At 49.4% G+C, this 21,064-nt stretch overlaps 1 protein-coding gene across 8 annotated transcripts in view; it reads left to right on the forward strand.

Moving 5' to 3' along the window:
* The window catches only part of LOC125950985 (amyloid-beta-like protein), a 71,970-nt gene that overhangs the window by 31,805 nt on the left and 19,101 nt on the right, over positions 1 to 21,064 (forward strand). For all 8 annotated transcript variants that reach the window (XM_049679433.1, XM_049679435.1, XM_049679440.1 and 5 more), the window contains exons 4-5: positions 6,574 to 6,712; positions 9,673 to 9,894. In XM_049679433.1, coding sequence (XP_049535390.1) covers positions 6,574 to 6,712; positions 9,673 to 9,894 — 361 coding nt within the window. The remainder of the gene's footprint in view (positions 1 to 6,573; positions 6,713 to 9,672; positions 9,895 to 21,064) is intronic.

Below are 21,064 nucleotides of genomic sequence, written 5' to 3' on the forward strand. Positions count from 1 at the left end.
TTCGCTATCACTCCTGCCAGCAGCCTGGCCCGGGCACATGGTCCTGTGTGGTTGGACACCGGACCTCATGTGCCTTCACCCGCGTCCCCTTTCCTCCCCTTCATGGGGCGAATGGAACGGGTCAACATCAAAGTGTGAAACATAAATAGCTCGAGTTAACTTCTACACCACACCACGAGGAGAGAGAAGGTGAGCGAGGGGTTTATCTTTCCGCGAAATAAACACACCAGCAGCCGTGTGCGTGTGTTCCAGCACGCGTCGGCAGCGTAACGTAACGGTCAGTTGACTGCTGTTGATGCTACTGACCACACAGATACAGTTGACAGCGAGACACCAACCAGACAGACAGGGCCTGGCTGGCACTCGCTGGCCTCTGTTCGCAACTGTTTCGACCGGAAGTGTGTCTGTCTATGCGTGTGTTTGTGTGTGTGTGTGTATACGGGGGTACATAAATCATTGTTGAATTCTAATAAACTTAAACCCCGGGTCGACGCTAAACCGCTCTTCAAAACCACGTACCGCGTATCACTATCCGGGCACTTCGCCTCGTCAGGCCTGGCTTCCAGACTGCTGATGCCAGCGTCCTTCTCCTTCTGCTCACCGGTTGCTCAACAACCGTGATTCGATGGACTGATGGTGACCACAGAATGTTGGGGGGCTGTTGGTGGATGGCGGGCCGTGCCATGTTTCGAGCATAATTTATATAGGTACCTGCCGTATGGAGAATTTATGCTTTTGCTCTACTGCCGAGGAAGGGGAAGGGGAGCGCTCTTGTTAGAATTTCGTATCCGAATGAAATCACGTTCAAACGAATATTCATTAGAGAACGACACAACTGCAAACGGTGTCGATGATACAGACGCCGCACCAGAGGGGAGATCATATCACTCTTTAACGATTTCAAAATGTCGGAATATCGCACTTCGATTCGCATGCAGCTACTTGTTCAAACTCAAATTATCTACTCGCGAACTAGTGCCACCGATCGATTGGTTGGATTTTCATTATGGGGCCGGAAACCCGAACCCGCAAATGGATTGTTTTCTTTGAAAATATTAATATTTGCCCGCACAAACACACACACACACACACACAGGCGCTTCGACAGAGCATACAAATTATCTCCGTGTTGTTCTACGCGGCTCCAGTGGTGAACACTTTCAATCGAATTAGTTTTCCAACGGCAAACAGTAGAACTGATATCGGTCGCTGTGTGTCTGTGTGTGTGTCTGTGTGTGTCGATGATCAAATCACCACCTCTCTGCTGGTGGTGGCGTTCTCCGGGAGCACATTACACAGTGCGCATTCAACCAGCAGTGTAGCATATTTGACCATTCTGGCTCATTATTTGCTGCCACGATTTATGCTGCACCAGAGCCAGAGCCAGAGCGAGCACCCAAAGCTCATCGTCCCGCTCGCTTCTCTTGGGTCCGGCTCTAGTAGCAGGGTTGGCCCATTTGGTTTATTTATTTATGCACCTCCTGGAGCCCAGGAACGATCAATTGCCGCTTGGTTCTGGTTGAATGGTATCGTGCACACCAGTAGAAGCCGGCTTGGATCAAAGGCTTACGGGTGCTTGCATTCAACCGTGTAGCATCGGTTCGGTTCGGTTCAGTTCCATGTGTGTGTGTGTGTGTTTGGAACCCCTGATTCACAATTAAATGTTTGGGAGGAAACCGAGTAGAGGGTGATATTGCCGATAAATATGATAAAAATAAACACTCCACCACCAGCTCGCCGATGGTGGTTTGGCCCAAAAACCCACTCCCAACCCTGTGTTGGGGTTGGTCGCTTGGTTGCAACACGGTGGTCGGAAAACCGAACTTCAATTCCATCCCTACTCTGTATCTGTGTGTGTGTATGTGTGCGCTGTTTATCATAAAACAATAAATTAATCAGATTCCATCGGATTTATGGCTTTAAACGGACCACCACCATCACCACCACTGCGTAAGCAATGCGGTCGTAGTTACCAGTGGCCAGTGACCCGTGCTTACGGTTCGGTAAAATTGACACAGAATACGACAGAAATACATGGAGAGTGTATCGGTAACACAAGAAAATGGTGGCTCGTTGGTGGCACCGTCGCCGCCGCTAAGGATTTCATTCGTTCTCTGAGCTCCCTAACCGCTCGACCCCAAAAAAACTTGGCGATACGAACCAAAACCCGACCCAGCAACAGCATAGAACATCGCCTCTGGCAGCTAAGGCACATTCTCTCAGTCCAGCAGCCTGCAGACTGAATGCCCCAAAGTGGCCTCAATTGCCTCTTCAACAAGCCACATGATACCAGCTCTTTGAGCCAGGCCTAGAGGCCTCCCCTGGTGATGGGGTTAGTCCGGTGGTGGTCCGTTGCGTCCGAGTGTGAACGTAGCGTTTCTTCCATTCCTACTCAAGTTCAGTTTTTGGGGAGTGGTGGAAATTTCATTTCCAATCGAAGCAATTCGGTTCACTTACGCGCATTCGAGCACAAGAGGTTAGACTATAGACCGGGCTATATCCATCGAGGCAAAATGGGGCCAAAGACATAATCAAGTGCTTGATCCAGCTTGGCCAATCGTACGCTGGGCATACGGCAGGCCAGGTGCCGGAGCATGTGGAGGTATTCGAGCTTTCGAGGCACAGATTGAGCTATGCTTGTGGTCATCGTCTGGTTCTGGGCACCATAGCGATGCACCCTGTACGATGAAACTATGCTGTGCCAGCATATGCTGTGTGTGTGTGTGTGTGTGTGCTCACGATGCACTTTCATCTTCTGCCTTGGTCTACATCTAGAGCATGGTTGAGATAAGACTACCGTACTGCCATCACTGCAAAAAGTCATCTTCTTGTATGCATCGCACACGAAGGCAAATCCAGCATTAAACTTCCCGTGTACAGTAGGGTGAAGGCTTGTCCATGGGGCATTTGTGATGGCATTTGTGTGCAAAGTGCACGTTGCAGAGTCCCATTTTCAATTTTACTAAAAGCATACCAAGATGCTTTGGCCTGTTTGTAATCTGTCCCTTTTTTTTAATTTGGTTTAAGTCACGCTGAGACGAAAGAAACGCCGACAAAAGCAAAAACCGAGAGGGGTTTTGGGATTGTTTTACGGTCGCATAAAATATAGGCATTGCCTTTTGTTCCATCTTGGTTGTCCTTTTTTTTCCTCCTGTGTGCGACGTAGACGCAGCACACAAGGTAACAATAAGTGTGGAGCAAATAATGGAATTGCTTGGAAGAGTTTTCTTTTTGCCAGGACAAGGCCATCGTCGCTTCCATCATCTCTGGCATGCACCTCATCGGTGTATCATGCGAGATCGATGGAAGCGACAGAAGAAGGATAAACACCACAATCACGTATCACGAGTCATGCGCAAACGCACGCAGACACACATCTATATGCTCGGCTGGTTCAATCACCCGGCATACCGAGGCAACCTGGGAGGGAGAGGGGGCGTCCAACAAAAGCCTTGTAATCATTTCTGCGTTCCCAATCTTTGAGCATAGATTATGCAACATGCTTGCGCAGGAAATTATTCACCAAGAAGATTAGTTTTTTATTCACTCTCTCTCTCCTCACTCCTCTCTCTTCATCCATCCTTCCCATCCTCCTTCTCTTTCATGCGGGCTTATTGTTGTTTGCCTTGCCTTTTTGTCGATTTGTTTTCCAACCTTCCGCCAGCATCCACAGCATCGCACAGAGGGACTATGGATCCAACGGTCCCACCAGACGGTATACCTTGTGCCTTGCGCCTCGAGCGGTATGCGAGCGGTTCCGATGAACGGCAACAAATGCGCAACATATTCATCAAGCCGATTTCGATTACTGTTACTCTGTTGTGGCCGGGCATATCGCCCGGAAATTTGACATATTCCCCGGCCCTGGGAGTGGAATATGGCATCACCATCATGGCCATCATCATCATCATCATCATCTGCCATCGTCATCGGTAGCCAAGAGTTGGTACGTCGTTGGCATCATTTGGTGGAGATTCAATTCCCGGTTCGACCAAAAGCTAGAACATCGGTAGCGCTGAGCGGTATTCAGCTATTCAGCACCGAGCCTCGTTGATTAAAGAAGCGGATGTTTATTTATGTACACCCGTGGTTTCCCGTGGGGCCGGTCTAGATAGGGGGGCCAGACCGGGTCCCGGGTGTTGGGCTTCATACATAATCAATCGCCATTTGTCGTTGGGATTGCTGGTGCGTTGGCAGGAGGAGCGTTAGGATTCTAGCACAATCTAAGGTCGATTGAATAGCAATGAGTCGCAACCGCTGCGGATCGTTTTGCTACTAATTCTTCTACAAAAACCAACGTCCAAGTGGGAAGTGCAGTAATAGCAACATCGTAGCTTGTTGTACGCCCACTGTGAAGATGAATAAAACGAGCATTTTTGGCAGTTTTAGCTGCTACTGCTTTTGTAGCACTGCTTGCTAATGTACACAGTAACTAACTGCATCAACTAAAAGGGTTTTATTCTTGCTCCCTCTCCCTGAAAAACCGTGGAACCAATTACACTCGGCTTACGAGAGCTGTTACGCTCGATGGGCTCGAGTTAACTAGGAGAGCCCCGGTTATTACTAGCAAAAACCTCGGAAACGGGCCAGAACACACTGTGTAGCTTTCATGCCGCGTCGCGAAATTATGTGCCTTCCGCTGCGCAGCCAAAGGTCCTTCGTTCCTTCCTTCTGTGGATTAAAAACCATTTAGTACCTACACGCGGGCTAAAAAGCGAATAGAAAAGCAAAGGTGAAGTGTGAGAGAGAGAAGGAAGAAAGGAGTCCCCCGGTGGGTGGGTGGGTGGATGGGTTGGTGTGGGTGGTTGAGTGTAACTTGGGTAACTTTAATTACACCGCGAGCAAACTTTTCCGCGAGTGCTCGCTGGTGAAATGTAAAATACCACCAAACAGCAAAACCCCGAGCAAGTTGCCCCAAGGACCCCGAATGCCGAATGTTACACCAGCAGCGGTCCGGTTTTGCCGAAGCCGGGAAAGAATGTTGAATTACGCGGCAGCTAAACCTCATTAGCAGCGTTTCTTGCTTCCGGTGTCGGCCTCCGAGGAAACATCATCGGCCAAGCCAAACCCTCGCCAAGTCATGCGTGCAACGAATCCCTTTAGAGAGAAATGAAAGAAAAGCCCAGAGGTAAGGTGAAGTGAGGTGAAGGAAAGGAAGAAAAGAAAATGGAAATTCCGTCACACACTTGGCCCTCGGGCCCTCTTAGTATTCTCTGTCGCTCTCTCTCCCTCTCTGGTGCTATGGTCTGGTGCTGGTTGTTCTCTCTGCTTCAAGGCCCCAGGTGTGTTCCGAAGTGAGGCAAAAGAAAAAAAAAAGTGCACGAATCCACTAGCGACAGCAGCAAATTGTGATTCTAATTACAATCGTTCATTAGCATAAGTCCATAAGCCAAAGCTCTCGCTCTCTCCAGTGGGACGACGACCGGGAGTAAAGCGTAGAGCGGAGAGCATTGGCATTACATGCGTAGCTCGCAGCGATTTAAATCACGAGCCACGATGAGCAGGAAGCTGGAGGACCATTATACCGTGTTCATCATCGACGGTGAAGCGTAGATTACTCAGGGTCTTACGCTCTTTAAGAGGATCTTACCAAAGGCCGTTGCGTGCGCCTCTGATAAGCGATGAGCTCTGGTTCCCTTGAGGGGTGCATTCGTTCTGGAACCTCATAACCTCACAAAGCACACGATACGATACGGCGTTCCCGTAGACCGAAAGGACTCCGCAGTACTCGGAACTCGCGTAATGCGTAATCACTCCAGTGGGGGAAAAAAAGAAGGAAAATGAAGGAAAAGCATCACAAATCTCACGACAGCCGCGCCGTCACCATCGGGTGGCTCGGTGGCAACAAGAAGACGGTCCTACGGTTGAAGTTTTCACGCGCAGCACAGGGCGTGAAGCGGTCACATCCGACCCCTTTGCATCCGGGGTTCACATCCGGTGGATCCGGTCCGGGGGTGCAAAAAAAAAAGAAAAAAAGAGGAGCGAAAATATGCTCGACGTCGGCAAGAGTTGGTCCTTCCTCCCCGGATCTTGCTGTGGCTCTTGGCGGCGCTGTTTGATTCAATTTGAATTGAAGTGAAAAATGGCGTGAAATGTTATAATCACGTCGCGTCACAGTCTTATCACACCAGCGCAGGTGTGACAGGCTTTTGACTGTCTATGGTTGCCTGTGGCTGTGTGGGACAACCCTCGTCGTCAGTGTCCTTTGCTGGAGAGCACGGCTGTGACTATAACTGTCATGTGGGAGGAGGGGAATTACTTCTGTTGGTCTGGCTGGCAACGTTTACTTCGCACGAAAGCGAAAGAAATAAACGCAGACTACAATGGCGTCCACATCGATCGTTAGTCGGGGATGGGGAGAGAATGACCCCAGCCAGCTTGACAGGGGCCTAGAATGCTGCTTTCGGTGGGGGAGGACGACAGCTACAGCGAAGGACTTAATTAATCAACTCGCCATCGTCTCGCCAACGTGCACTCGACGAAGGAGCGCGGACTTAATTGAGCTTACTGTTATCTTTATAGTGTATTCATTTTCGTTGTTTCGTCTTTCTTCTTTCTTTTACCGCACACCAGGTGTACCCGGGACGAGACATTACGAACATCGTGGAATCATCGCACTACCAGAAGATTGGTGGCTGGTGCCGCCCCGGTGCACTGAATGCAGCCAAGTGCAAAGGTGCCCAACGATGGATTAAACCCTTCCGATGCCTCGGTAAGTGAGATGCTGTAGCAATGAGATGAAGGAGGGTGCTTTACGATAGTGAATAAGGTGCCGAGAATCCTCGCCGACAGTAGTGAACGCCAAAAAACGGTGAACGCCGGAAGTGTATGTGCATTAACGGTGCGATTTATGCGGATAAATGTTTCCTCGCATTAAAGCTCGCGTGTATGCTATGCGCGCTATCCGCGTGGGCCCCACACTGGTTCAGCATAGGACCTGCCCTGCTGCTGCTGTAGCATCTAAAATTAAATTCAATTTATCTTAGCCTCTGATCTTGAGAAACGCCCCTCGACGACGGCGCTTGGTTTGCTTGATAGCTTGAATACGGGGTCGACCTACCATCGTCCTCGCTGCCATCCACTACCACTTACTTTGATTTTCACCTCTCTCTACGCACCGCAGCGCATTGGAGTGGACGTGATTCTACCATTAGGGCGCGACATCCTTACTTTGCGGCCACCGTTGGATCGTTGAAATTTTAAGCGAAAGCCCCGTGCCTGTTCCGTGTTTCCCTTTGGCTTTTTTCGGTTTTGGACTTTGGCTCTTAACTGGCTAAAGCCGGAAAACTACTCGCCGTAAACTTCCGCTTTTCGCTCGATAGCATGAGATACGCGTTGGGCTAAAAATAAAATAGAGCGACGAGACGAGAAAGACGTCAGCGGCGCGCTCCCAAAAGGCTCCAAGATCGTAAATATTATGTCGGCGAAAACAAGGGGCAGGGTGGCACATCTGACTTGTTTCAACTTCCTCGGTCATCTCTAATGGAGTACCGAGCGGATAGGAGAGAGAGAGAGAGGAAGCACGCGGCGTGTTGGCTAAATTTAAGCACGAAGCTGCTGCTGCTACTACTGTTGATACAAGTGCTAAGCAAAGAAGTGCTACTGGCATGCGATGTCTGTGAATAGCAGGCAGACAGGCGCTATATTGAATTAGTGATCCGAGAAAAATGTACTCGTCCTGTGGATGGCGTTGCGCCTCATCCGGGCCGGGCGTACACCTTTAGCCGTGTGGATGCCACGCCACGAAACACATACACACACACACACACACACACACACACACACACACACACACACACACAGAAAGGGAGATAGATGGTTCGTTTCGAATAAATTGGCGATGGAAGATGGGGAACGAAGCCCGTATTTACATTGCAATTTACATTTTGTCGAGATTAGCAAGGGGCAGGGGCCGGGAGAGGACTACATTTAGGATCCGATTTCGGTGGCCTGAGCGATCGGCGCAATTTATGTAGCGCAGAAGAAATGAATTGCCTTATTTTTCCTTTCTGTCGAGGCAAATCGAGTTACTGTCAGCGTATCACGATGAGTTTTAAGGGAGGGAAATGATGGTCGTGCAGTGATTTCTGCGATAAATGTTGTCACTGATGCTGCTGCTGCTGCTGCTGACTAGCCACGCCGTTACCGTTGCCGTTGCCGTTCACACGCCAGTGGCTAATTGAATTATAACATGATTTTAATCCATTTACGCGTTGCTCACCCGTTAGGCAAATGAGTTGGAAAGCTCAAGCGTTTTGTACATCGATGGCAATGGGTAATGAATGGAAATAGAGGATTAATGCAGGACTATCTATTTTTTTTCATTCTTTTTGTAATGATAAACAAGGTGTAATGCAAAATGGATGCACGCTAATAGGTCGAATTGGCAGAATAGTTGACTAAACATAAGCATATCATTGCCGACAATGACCGACGATTGGGGCCTCGGGGCATCATAAATTGTGCCAGTGTCTATGGCATAATACATGAGCTTGTGGTGTGCAGAAATTCCGTTATGGTTGCGTTTTTCATGTTTAGAACAGATTAGACAAAAATCATAAAAAAAGAAAAAGGATTCATATATTCATGGAAATACACTTTGGCCTCGCGTATATCACACCTTGGCTGCCAGTGGACAACTCGGTGACAACCCGTGCTCACCGGTGGGGAACATAATTGGATTTTAAACGTGGGAAATTAATTTTGCAAACATTCAAACGACTCGACGTTCCGTGAACAAGCACTTTCGTGCGGGCGACGCCGAGAAGCAAAGCTAATCGGCGCGAACTAAACCGTTGGCCTTGCCTGTCAGGACGCTTAGGACGTCCCCGGAAGTACCGACGGTCAGTCGCCTGGAATCGCCTGGAATCGCGGATGAAAGCAAATGTCACACGAACCGGAAAAGCTTCTCCGGACAGCTTGTACCGGAGACCGCGTTCGAACAGCGCGTTCTACTGATGTGCTTTTTGCGTCCACTCCACTAACAGCAGCATGAACTATCTGCTGGTTAGCTCGAGGCAAGCTTCACACCATTTCGAACGACGCGAGCAGCGTTCGTTAACCCGGATAGTGTCGATAGAACGTGGCGATGGCAAACGTTATTTTGCTTTGCTTCTCCCGTCGATTGGCAAACGTTTCGTTCGCTCGCTCTCTCTCTGTGATCGATAGCGATAGCAATAGGTAGATGCAGAGCTAATCACTGCCACTGCACAATGCCCCCACTCCCCTGCCTATTGGCTTGGTAATGGAGAACTGATTTGATGTGAAAGCACTGCACAGCGCTGCGCACTGGAAAGCTAAAGGACGATTGGATGCTCAACGATGCTGCTTTCGGTGTTAAAGAAGAGGTCATTCGTATTTGCTATCGAGGGGACACACGAACTGCTTTAATCCCCGGTACTACCAGAGGTTAGCTGGTGATGTTTCGATTTCGTAAAAATCTGTCAGCGAGCATCAATAGTCGGTTTGATGAGGAAATCTTGCTGTTTCAGCTTATGTTTTCCAAATGTCATCCATCATAACAGTGGCAGAACAATTTTTCCAATGAAAATCGTTTAAATATGCAAACACAGAATACACTTTTTAATCGTGATCGTGCTCTTCTCTCTTTCTCTCTTTCTTTCTCAACGGTAAACATCGACGACACACGACATACACGACACACATTCGCAGAAGGACCGTTCCAGTCGGATGCGCTGCTCGTACCGGAAGGCTGTCTGTTCGATCACATCCACAACGCATCCCGCTGCTGGCCGTTCATCAGGTGGAACCAGACCGGGGCGGCCGCCTGCCAGGACCGGAACATGCAGATGCGCAGCTTCGCCATGCTGCTACCGTGCGGCATCTCGCTCTTCTCCGGCGTCGAGTTCGTCTGCTGTCCGAAACACTTCAAAGGTACGTGCGCGCCACGGTATATGCATGCATGCGTATGCAACCGATCGTTTCGCTTCACTCTCCGACGCGAGCAGCAGCTACAACGTTTGCTGCTACAATTTATTTCACGCCCTCCCTCAGTTTGGGAGGAGAAAAGAGCATAGAAAAAAAGGGGCGCAGCGAGAATGACGATCAAACCTGCGTTGATCCCTGGCATTGTTGTCATTCCGCGCGATAACGTCCTTCCAAATCCTTCTCATCCGACGACGATCCGAGGTCGTCGTCGGTGCGTCGAATGGCTATTGCTTCTGCTCCTCTTCTGCCGGTGGCACAAACGCATGACAAAATTATTTCCTCCGGACATTCGGCCCCGGATCCGTCCGGCGTAGGACGGTGACGCGATGGATGATTTCGATGAAACGCGAATCCGGGAAAACAAAACCCCGTATAAAAAAAAAAAAACGAGCGCGCGTGATACGCAGCAAATGAATTGCCTCGTATCGCGGAATCCCGGACCGCGTGAATGAGCCGCGGGATAGAAAAAGAAAAAAAAATCTCGTGTAGAGCAGACCTCGGTAATGCGGGCTGCTAGAGGTGCTGAGAACCATCCCGTTTTTTTGGTGGGGGCGAGGATTTGGTAACAATGCAACCCGGTTGTGGTTTGTTTTCTGGGAGCGAAGCGTGAAGTTTCCTGTTTCTGTGGCACACACACACACATAGAGACACCGGAAGGAAGCAATTTTAAAACGCGTATGGCGATGGCCAGAAATGGCCAGAAAGAACAGAGGAGAGAGAGAGAGAGAGAGAGAGAGAGAGAGAGAGAGAGAGAGAGAGAGAGAGAGAGAGAGAGAGAGAGAAAAACAAAAACGTTCGTCGAAAACGCATACATACACGTGGAGCAGAGATATGGTAACGATTCTGGAAAGCATACTAGTCCTTGGATGGTTGGTGCTGGTACTGGTGCTGGTGGAAGGGGTTTGAAGTTCAACAACAAATGGCTTTTTTCCAGCCAACCGATCCGTGCGGCAGCCGGTGAAAAATGGCCTCCAATGCTGTCGTCCAATCATGGCGGTGACGGTGGCGCTGGTGGAGCCGGCCGCCCGCGTGATGGATGAAGTAGAAGCGCTCGAAGCTTCTCCGTTCGCTCCACGAGCACGAGGGAATGGTTGCGAAAAAGCAACCATACAAACGGAAAACTGAAAAATGAAGAGAAAACAAAAAAAAACACGTTGAAAACACAGAGTGAGAACACAAACACACGCGCGAAAGAAGGGACGAAAGCGTGACCGGGCAGAAGCTAACAAATTTCATTTCATGACCCAGCGTCATGTACCGTTTGTCTTTGTAGCGAGGGGGAGGGTCCATCCGTTCGTCTGTCCGTCCGCATCGGGGGCCGCGCACCCGGACACGGGAATGAAGAATGATTCCGGAGCCGTCCGGAGGGAGCAGCAGGCCAGGGACCAACAGCAAGCAGCTGCTGCTGCAGCAGGGGTCACCCTTTCCCCGACAAAAGCTGTCCCAAGGTTTCACCCCTTCAAGGGTCAGAGGTACCGGCGGCGGAAGCATCGGGATTGTCTTTTAAAAGTTTTCCGAGTGCATCAAATTTGCATAATATTGCCCGAAAGGAACGGATGGTGAAGGGTTGGAAACGCGAGGAGGGGGGGTGGGAAAACGGACCAAACTCTTGGCGCGAATTTCAACCCCTTTTGGGCACCAGCCACCCCTTCGAACCCCCTCCTCTCCACTCGGTTCACACTTCTTTCGCTCGGGTCCCCTGTCCTCATCCTCATGCTGCAACCTGCAGACCAACTTTATGATCCCTTCGTACCACCGCCGCGCGTTCGCTGGAGTCCCAGTAGAGATCCCGGAGTCTAAAGAGGAGGTCCCAGCATCCATTACTCGGTGTTTTGGTCGGTGTGTGTGTGTGTGCAAATGGTTCGTGAACCGTGTGATATGCTGATTTGGCGAAAGAGTGCCCCTTGCTCGTTCACTATCACCATCAACATCACAGACACAGAGAAAGAGAGAGAGAAAAACACAAAAACTCTTTCACTCTTATCCGCTTGTCCGTTTGGCGGAAAGCGAGGAAAAGAAGGAAGAGACAAAACGTCCAACGTCGGAACAATTACAAAGACTAGCGCCTCTGGTGATGGAGGGTCCATGCCTAAGGGGGGGGGGGGGGGGGGGGGGGGGTTGCTGCATCCCCTTTGGCTTGGTGTAGGTCAGGGTGCGATTTAAATGTTATTATTATGCAAATAAATCTTTGGAAAATCTGTTCCTCTTCCTTTCCTGGCCGGCAGGTCACCGTTTCCCGTTGCACTCCGTCTGAGCCTGAGCAGAGCTCCTGTTCGCTGCGAGGACACCCCTGTACCCGGAACCCGGCACAGGTCATTAATGTGCAAGTGTCTCAAACGAGCTTGCGGCCCGGGACCTTGCTCTGTTGCGTTGCGCAAACCGAGCTTAAGTAATGTTAATTACACTCTTCACGCTCTCATCTACCGGCCTGGCTTTTGGGGCGAACGATGATCTGGAAATCGAGCAAAGTTTCCACAAACCAACCAACTGGCCGGGGGAGTAGCAGTTGGAGGTTGGAGAGGGTGCAGAAATTGATGACGGTTGTTTAAACCACTCCACACACGCGCGGGAATCCCGGGAATAACACACATACATACACGCAAATCACGCTGGTAATTTCACGTCCCGTACCGTCCCATGGGCGTGTCATGTAGTGGTGGTTGCTGGCCGTGACTCGTGATAGCCGCAAAACGTTGGCAGTTGCCGTAGTTGCCGCACTGAAATGGCCCCGTAATGCTGTATCCTGGAGCCCTTCACACAACAGGCTAGGGGGCTGTGGAAGCTGTTACCTCAAGTTTGAGCACGATTTCGGTTTTCGGACGCGCAATCCGTCGGCCGTCAGTCAGTCAGTCACTGCCCTTCTTGTACTACTGCAGCACAGCGCTGTCTATTCGTAGAAATGTGCAGATTATGTAGTTTTCAACTGTGCATCACCATTCTGTTGGTATAGTGTACCAACCCCAACAGTCCGTGGGCTGTTTAAATTGGTTTCGTGACGTTCGCTTGTTAGAGCATTGCAGGAAAAACCGTAATGTTTCCAAGAAATGGAATCCCTCCGTTGAATGGTAGATTGTAAAATGTAATTCGACAGAATGTATGGACCACTTGAGCTTTTTCTATTCGCAAAACGAAAACGCTTTCGCCGCTCTTTGTGTCAATTTGATTAACAACGTTTGGTCTGAGGCCCCCTCCGGATTCCGGGGTTCAGCCAAAGGCACAGATTGGACCCTTCCTCTGAAAAAACCAACGACCAACATCTCGAGAGAGAGCGGGAGTTTATTTTGTTCGGACCTCATAGTTAATTCACTTTCCTGTTTGTCAGACTATGGCTCGGACTTGGTAGTAACTTCCACCACCCGCCCGCGTACCCGCTAATCTCATTCAAAGCTGGTTAGAAAGCTGTTGACAAAGGACACTTCACTCCGTAACTCGTGGAAAGGGTTTCGGTGCCGAGAATACCGACCGAAACCGACCAGCCAGCCAGCCAGCCAGCGAGCTATAGGAAGTTAGGAAGGTCCCTAAATCAGTTCTCAATTCAATTCTGCTCTATTCTGTTTAAAAAATTATAGCCCATTCAAAAACTCATTAAAGCGCTTGTATCCGCCTCCTTCTGCGTTGCTCAGCCGCCAAGCCAAGCCAAGGAGGAGACTCATGATTTCATTAACCCACCACCACCGCCACGACTCCGGTGCTCTGTTGTCTAGTAAATAGTGGGATGATTAAATTCCATCGCCATGCCCCGATCGCTGGCGTCGAGTCGTTGAGAGCTTTAACGCCGGTACTGCCACTGGAACACTGGAGTTTTTCCCCATTTTTTTTTTTGTGTTACCAAATCCTATAAAGCACCATTTTGCAGACCACCATCGCAAACGCGTCTCGCACAAAGACAAACGCGCGCAATCAACGAAGGAGAAGAAGCACAATTCGGATGAATTTCCGGATGCTTTTGCTTCGAACGATACGAAACGAAGTGAACCACCCGCGTCAGCTACATTGTTAAGGTGAAGGAGGTTTGCGTCAGTGCCGGCAAATAAACGCCCGACGAGGAGCGTAACCTGACCAGGGCAGATGGCCACTGTTTAATTGCTCGTAATTTTCGAATCGAAAGCATCATTAATTTTATCGGGAAATCTGTTTTCTTTCTCATCCGATTGGCGGTGTGCTCGGGGGGCACACGAAGGGTGTGTTTGGTGTTCGGGTGTTCGTAGTACCACGACAATTGCGCCCTGGAGGTGCTACTCCGGCCGCTTCGTGCGGTTCCACCCTTGTCTGGCTTGTCTTCGATCTGGACCGAACCGCAACGAAGTCAGCGAGCGAGCGAGCGAGTGTGTGTGTGTGACTTGTGAGTCTTGTTGGGGAAAAGGGCCTTCCCACCATTCCGTTCTCCGTACGACACAACAGACAACCCTCCCAACGGAACTTCGACCCTCCGGTGGCTTTCATTCGCAGGAGGTGAAACGATAAATTGTGCCCCATGGAAACGAGTGTCCTGCTGAGCAATTAATTTTCCCTGACAGCCTTTTCCTCGCCGCTCGTCCGTATGCACTGACCAAGGGAGGCAACAGAGAGAGAGAGAATAAGAGAGAGAGAGCTGTTTGGGGAGTTAAAAGTTCGCTACGCTGGTTAGCCATAGCTGGTGGGGGATTGAGGCCAGAGTGATGATGAAGTTGACCACTACAGTGGTGGAGGCGGTGGTGGTGGAAGTGACGCTGGCAGTGCACACCAGCCAACCAGTCAGCCAGCCAGCCAGCGCCAGATTACACGCCCCGTTCGTTTCGCGTTTCGAAACATTGCAATCATTAGGCAGGTCGGCGGCAGATTGTGTGTTGCCACCGCACTCCAGCGCTCCATTTGTATCCCTCTCTCTTTCTCTCTCTCTTGCTCTCTGTTTCATAGAAAAAATATATGCTGGAACAAATCACATGTTCACCACAGAAGCATACACCCACACACACACACATAAACAAATGGATTCCAAATGGAGGATGGTATGGAAAGCCGCAGTTGGCATTTTTGTGCCAACGGTGCCGGGAAATCGGGGAACAATCCAAAGATCAATTCATCATTTATCATTCTCGGTATCTTGCGTGCATTGCTGGTGACAGTTTGCTGATTTTCGAGTTCTCGCTCCCTCTCGGTACTCAGCAATGCGAGCTCAGCGGTATGGAACTGACAGTGAGTGAGACTGATAGTTTGGCGAGTGGCCGAGAGTGCCAATTAGTGCGGGCCCACACGGCTGTTGTATGGGCAGCAGGCAAGTCTCTTCGGCTCTCATATAACAGATTGAATCCGAATGAAATGAACATCTGAACGTGAACAACTGAGCTTAGTTCAATCTGGAATTTATGGTGTTGGTTCAATCGTTTTTGAAAATAAATGTAAGCAAAGAAATTAATCTATTATCATAACGGGGGAATTGCACAACATCTTCTCAAAACACGCTACTCGCTCAAATAATATTTGTTCAAATCGAAATGGCATTAAGTAAACAATCTTTCCGTCACCACAACGTGCGTCCTTGAATTTAAAGAGTAAGATAGCTGTAGTCTGATCTCGTAGCATAAATGAAGACAGCTATGTGGAATGCGTACGGCATGGCTAACTGCAAAAAAAAAGCCGTTCGGATTTAATAGCCGAATAAACAGTTTAAAATACCGAGCACCAGTCGCCTCCATCCAGCGACCAGGCGCCTCCATTTACGATTGTTTATTCGCTAATTGGCCGTTTGATGGAAGCACCGGCTAAACGCAAGGATTGCCCAGCATGGCTTAATAAATGTTTCAACAAACACATTTATACTTCATTCGCAAATGCGTTTAGCGACGCTCTCTTGTAAAGAAAATCGGACAGAAAAAACGGTGTTCAAATTGTCGATCACAATAAGTCAGTCAACGTGCAAGGCTTGAGCCGTGCTTTGCTTCTGCTGCTAGACAGATGAATGACACACGTCGAATAAGCTTCCGTTATCCCTAATCAGTCTTGACAGGCCAGCTCAGCCCCGACACCGGTCCACCCGGTCCGGTTTGGTCCGGTGAAATGGGTTCACTTCGCCCGTCTTCTCCTAGCTATTTCTCGCCAACTTGACCTTTCTTTGTCCTTTAAACAATAAAGCCAAAAGCTACCGGAAGGCTAAAGCATGATTGAATGATTTAAAATGTGTCGTTAATGCAAGCTAATAGGGAACATCGTTTTGAACTCTTGGGAATTAGGCCGCCATGTTCGGTCGGCTCATTGTCGACAATGTAGTGAAGTGGCGATGTACATCCCGGGCGTGCGTTACGTCGTGCGTCCTTGAACTTTCGAGCTTTGTCGCGCTACTCCGAACGTCAACTTCTCAACAGTCAACCCCACAGCCACAGTCGAGCCACTTTTAATCCTTTGAGCATGAAAAGCATGCACTTCAAAAAGCCATCACACTGCTCCTTGCGTACCGTCACCAGGTCGCATATCCCGGGATTCCTCCGGCACTGATAATCGCACAACGGGCTGCTGATTTGTGCCGAGAGCTGCTGCTCGACAAGGACATGGGGCCTGCGTTTCGAAAAAGGGTTCGCCCGGGGTTGTGGTAAGGGATTTTCCATTTTGTCGACAAAACAAAAAGATCCGGGAAAACCCGGTGAGCACTCATCCATTTGGCATCCATCCTCGAGCGTCATTGGGAAGGGAAAGTGCCTTAACCTTGCGTCGAACTTCTGCTCGACGGTCCCCATGACCGCTTGTGTTTGTGGTGGTGGAATCTGGAGTGTCTGTGAGTCCGCATGGGGTTGCGTAGCTCTTCCTTTCTGCAGCATAGCAGCACAGCTCTCCGTGAACCATGGAAACCCTCATTCCCCGGAAGGTTTGTGAAGAGCTTTGGCGTGGCTTTCGGTGTCGCTACCCACCACCAGCAGCAGCAGCAGTATGTGAGAAAGACGAGTTTCTGGAGCGCCAGAGTGCTTGTTACAACTGCGGTGCCGAATGGGGCGGGACCCACCAACCTTGTATCATGTTGTCTTGTTTGAACAGCGCCGAGGAATTGAGGTAAGCATTCTCCAACGTTTCAACTACCCTTTTCTAATTTCCCTCAAACACGAGGAACGTCCCGGCATCATCGGTTCTAATAGAAATTGCACGAGAAGCACCACCACGAGAGTCCTTTACAGTGGCGCTGCTCGCCATGCCATCGACGTAGATTGCGGAAGGTTTGAAGAGGGAGAAACTTTGTTTGCATGAGGGCTAACAATATTGGAGCTTGCAGAGAGCGGCGAGCAAAGCTGAGCATGAACTACACCGCCGCCGGAGTGGCGGACGAACGTTACGAGGTTTACATTCGCCATTCGCTGTCGATGGCTACCGACGGCCGACAGACCAAACAAATAAAACTGGATCTTTTTGAAACTGGCCACACACACACACACACACATATTTGACTACGAACGAGCCCCTTATCAGAACATCGTTATCTCGTGCATTCCGAGCTCTGTATATCCATTAAAGTTCAACATTAAATTTCGGTTGAAAGTTCCTTATTTAACTACATCATTTCAATTTTTCATCTATCTTTTCGGCGAAAAAGTGATTATTGTCAACACTAAAAGTCAATACACACTGTAACTGGTGGTGACAAGTTTGGCAAAACACCAGAATTCCCTAATTGGTATCAAGCTTCATCTGCACCGCTCGAATCGATCGCTGAGAGCTGCATTTGAATTACGATAGGTTTCGGAATTCTCGTTTTCTAGTTCCCAGACAACAGGAGCTAAAGAACGTCAGGACCAGAATTAGCTTGGAGTGTTGCGTGTTAAACAACTGTCGACCTCCTCTTGTTGTCAGCTGTGATCGCAATCGCAGTTAAAAAGAAAAGAAAACCCCCCAAATGGGAAAGAAAAAGGGCATGACGAAACGATGTGACAGTTCCACGTACGTCAATAGACGGCCAGCGAACATGAGCCAACTGTTAAAGCATCAATGCTATTTAAGACGTACGACGTCAGCCTTGTCACCCCTTGAACGCTCGTTCTCTGTAATCTAGATAATGACTAAAGCACACGGCAAGGGGTTTTGTGTGCGATGGTCGGGTGTATTCGATGAGCAAAGTGCCCTCGGTCCCTGTCACATCGTTGGGCGCCCGACCAACCAACCAAATGGTCTGCAGGTTTTAGGAATTGTTCGAGATAATTGGTTAACGCCAGTACCAGTAATTGTGCGGTGGAGTTTTGCTGGAACATTGTCAATTCAGTCAACCGACGACGACGGCGACAACGACGACGACGACGACGAGCGAACGAACGCAATTCGAAGCTAATGACTTCTATTGCTAAAGCTTAAAGCTAAACAATAGAAAGCCAAGTGGGTGACGAGAAAGTCAACCTCCCGCCGCTCGGTTTTTTGGCTAGCGAGGCTGATCTAGAGTCAGTACTGGATATTGGACTAACCGTTCTTCATCAAATCTTCTTTCTCTCTCCCTCGGAAAAGCTCCAAACGTTGTACATTTATTCAACGGAAGCGGGCAGCAAGCAAAGTTAATATTGTTAATGATCAAGCTTTCCGCTGTTTTGGCGTGTGCGGTAGCATCATCGCAGTAACTTTGGCTTGCCATCTTCTTCCTTTTCTTCTATTTTTCTTCCTCTTCCTCTTCTGCTTAGCGCTGTTGACTGATAAACGTTTGAGAAGAGGGGGCTGGGCTACCGTTGCCTGCCTGCCGGGGCTGCTTAATTAGAGCAACGCCTTCGCGTAAAAGGCGCACCAAACGCCACGTCTTCCACGGACCACCAACTGCCGACTGTTAAAGCAAATTTCGCCGAAGCTGCCTCAGGCTGCGTTGACTGTCCTGGTGGTGGTGCTGGTGGTGGTGGTGCTGGTGGTGGTGGTGGTGTATCACTCCGGTTCCGGCAAGATGAAAGCCAAACCATGCCATGCCGTGCCGTGCCGGAGCCAAACCAACTCTCGCCTGAAACGAGCACAGCGTTAGAAGCGTTACTTTTTAACTATTGAATTAACTTCGCCGATGGATGTTGTCGGTCGTCGCCCGGTTGGTGCGCAAGTAAAGTAGCTCCGTTGTCTATGGTAATGGTGAAATAAAAGCGTCATTTTGATGAAATCATTTTCACAAATTGCTTCCGACAAAGTGTGGCGTCGTGCACGGAGGCGAGGAGCAGCTTTCTCGTGCGCGAGAAAATGGATAGAAGGATGGTTGGTGGTGGTTGGAACGACAAATTTCTCCGAGATAAAAGGCCCGGAGTGATGGGCGAGTGGGAGATGGAGATGGTGTAGCACGCTGACGTTCCGCGTAAGGCAATATCTCCAGAACAAACAGATATTGGTGTTACCATGGGGACTATCTAAGGGGGCGCTTAGCGGAACCTTAGCGGAGCGAATAATTGTTCACCGTGTGCACTGTGTGTTGCCAGGCAACGAAATCACGCATCTCGTCATCGCTCGTGTTCGTAGCATAATGTATTGAAACTTTTTTTTCCCCTTTTATCTCCTAGTTTTTAAACATTCAAGACACTTTTGATTCGGCTAAATCAACAAAGAGGGGGAGTGAGAGTGGGTTGAATAGACGCAAGAGTTCCATGACCCATATGTTTAAAAGTGGTTTTCTAGAGACAAACATTTTCAAATCCAAGTTGAAAGAAGTCTAAAGGAACTGTTGGGCCGATTATTTTTCAATTTTGATAGTGTATCACTTCTCAGGTTGTTCTGTCGAGTTTTTAATAAATTTTGAACAAAATATTTGTCAAATAATTATGAGCAGCACGTATTTCAAGCAAAACCTTGATTCTCACATTTTCTTTTCGGATTAAAGTATTCAAATTATTCGAAAAAAAAATTGTTAAAAATAACCAGCCACGGCTGCAGAGGCTTGGTTTGGGTTTGAGTTGGCTGGCCAGATGATGCTCTTACGGACACTTATCGTCAGGCGTAAATTAATGATATATATTTCATCCCGCCCCAACGACGGGTTTTCATCTTTTTTTTTTGTGCAATGCCATGACAGGCATCAACCGATAGGCGCGGCGGACGCCTAGTCTGCGTGCAACACAAAATGGTGCACCAATGGCGAAGTGCAACAACGGGCTGCTATCATCGTCGTGTCGCAACTCGGCAGATGTAGCGGAAGGCATAAATAGCATCAATCACTCGACGAACCTAGCCGGTGCACATGTCCATGTGTGGGTCTGACCACCGTCAACAACCGGTGCAGCATCAACCACTCTTGTGGAACGAGCCAGAATGAGGTCAGTTGCAGCGAAGCGAAAGATCGCCTCGTCCGCTCGGGACCGACTGACGACTGTCCGGACTGTCGTCCGGGATGTCCACTACCGGGAACCGAACCGGGCGTTGTTGGGGTATCAGCAACATTTCGTTGCACATTTGACCCCCACTCCAGACCTTCCAGTCCGGGTCCAGGAACGGCCCACGGGCGAACTGTCGCCATCAGTTGACGTGGAATGATTAATTCGAATGCAAAATGGAACATAATTGCACATTGAATGTGTCATCAGCAAACACACACGCGCATTGGCCGAGGGGTTCAGACGGCATTTATGGTGCGGCATGGCGACGGCACGGAATGACACACAGACAACATGGAGCCCGGTGGTGCGACCAATAACCACCACGCCACTCCATCCAGCTTTAAGACCAGTGGCCTGTGGCCTTTTCTCTCTCTCTCTGTATGCGTGTGTGTGTTTGTGAATAAAAGATATGTTGAATTTTCCTATTTTTTCCAACTCATTTCATCTCTCTCTTTCTCTCTCTTTCCCTCCACTTTCCTTTTTCTACTTTCCCTTGGGACAGTTTCCAGTGTTTTGCTGACCATCGTTCCGTCTCTACCAACCACTTCTCTGTACGCATCACAATCGGCGATGGCCAGCTGGAACCATTTGTTCATTTATTTGGCTTCCATCTGTACCAGCCTCGAGGTCTCGAGCCGGTCAGCGCAGACGGGAATGCGCCACGGGGTCTCAGGGGACGCATTACGGTGTACGGTCCGAGGGGCAGCACCTGCAACATCTATCCTTCTGCTATCCTTCTGCTGTGCTACTATGAAAAACTTGGAGCCCCGTTTTTCCACGAACGCATGTGTGTGTGTGTGCGTTTAGTAGTCGTTGCGTTGGTCAGTGACCGTCAG

Source organism: Anopheles darlingi, chromosome 2, assembly GCF_943734745.1.
Source record: "Anopheles darlingi chromosome 2, idAnoDarlMG_H_01, whole genome shotgun sequence".
NCBI classification, from domain to species: Eukaryota; Metazoa; Arthropoda; class Insecta; order Diptera; family Culicidae; genus Anopheles; species Anopheles darlingi.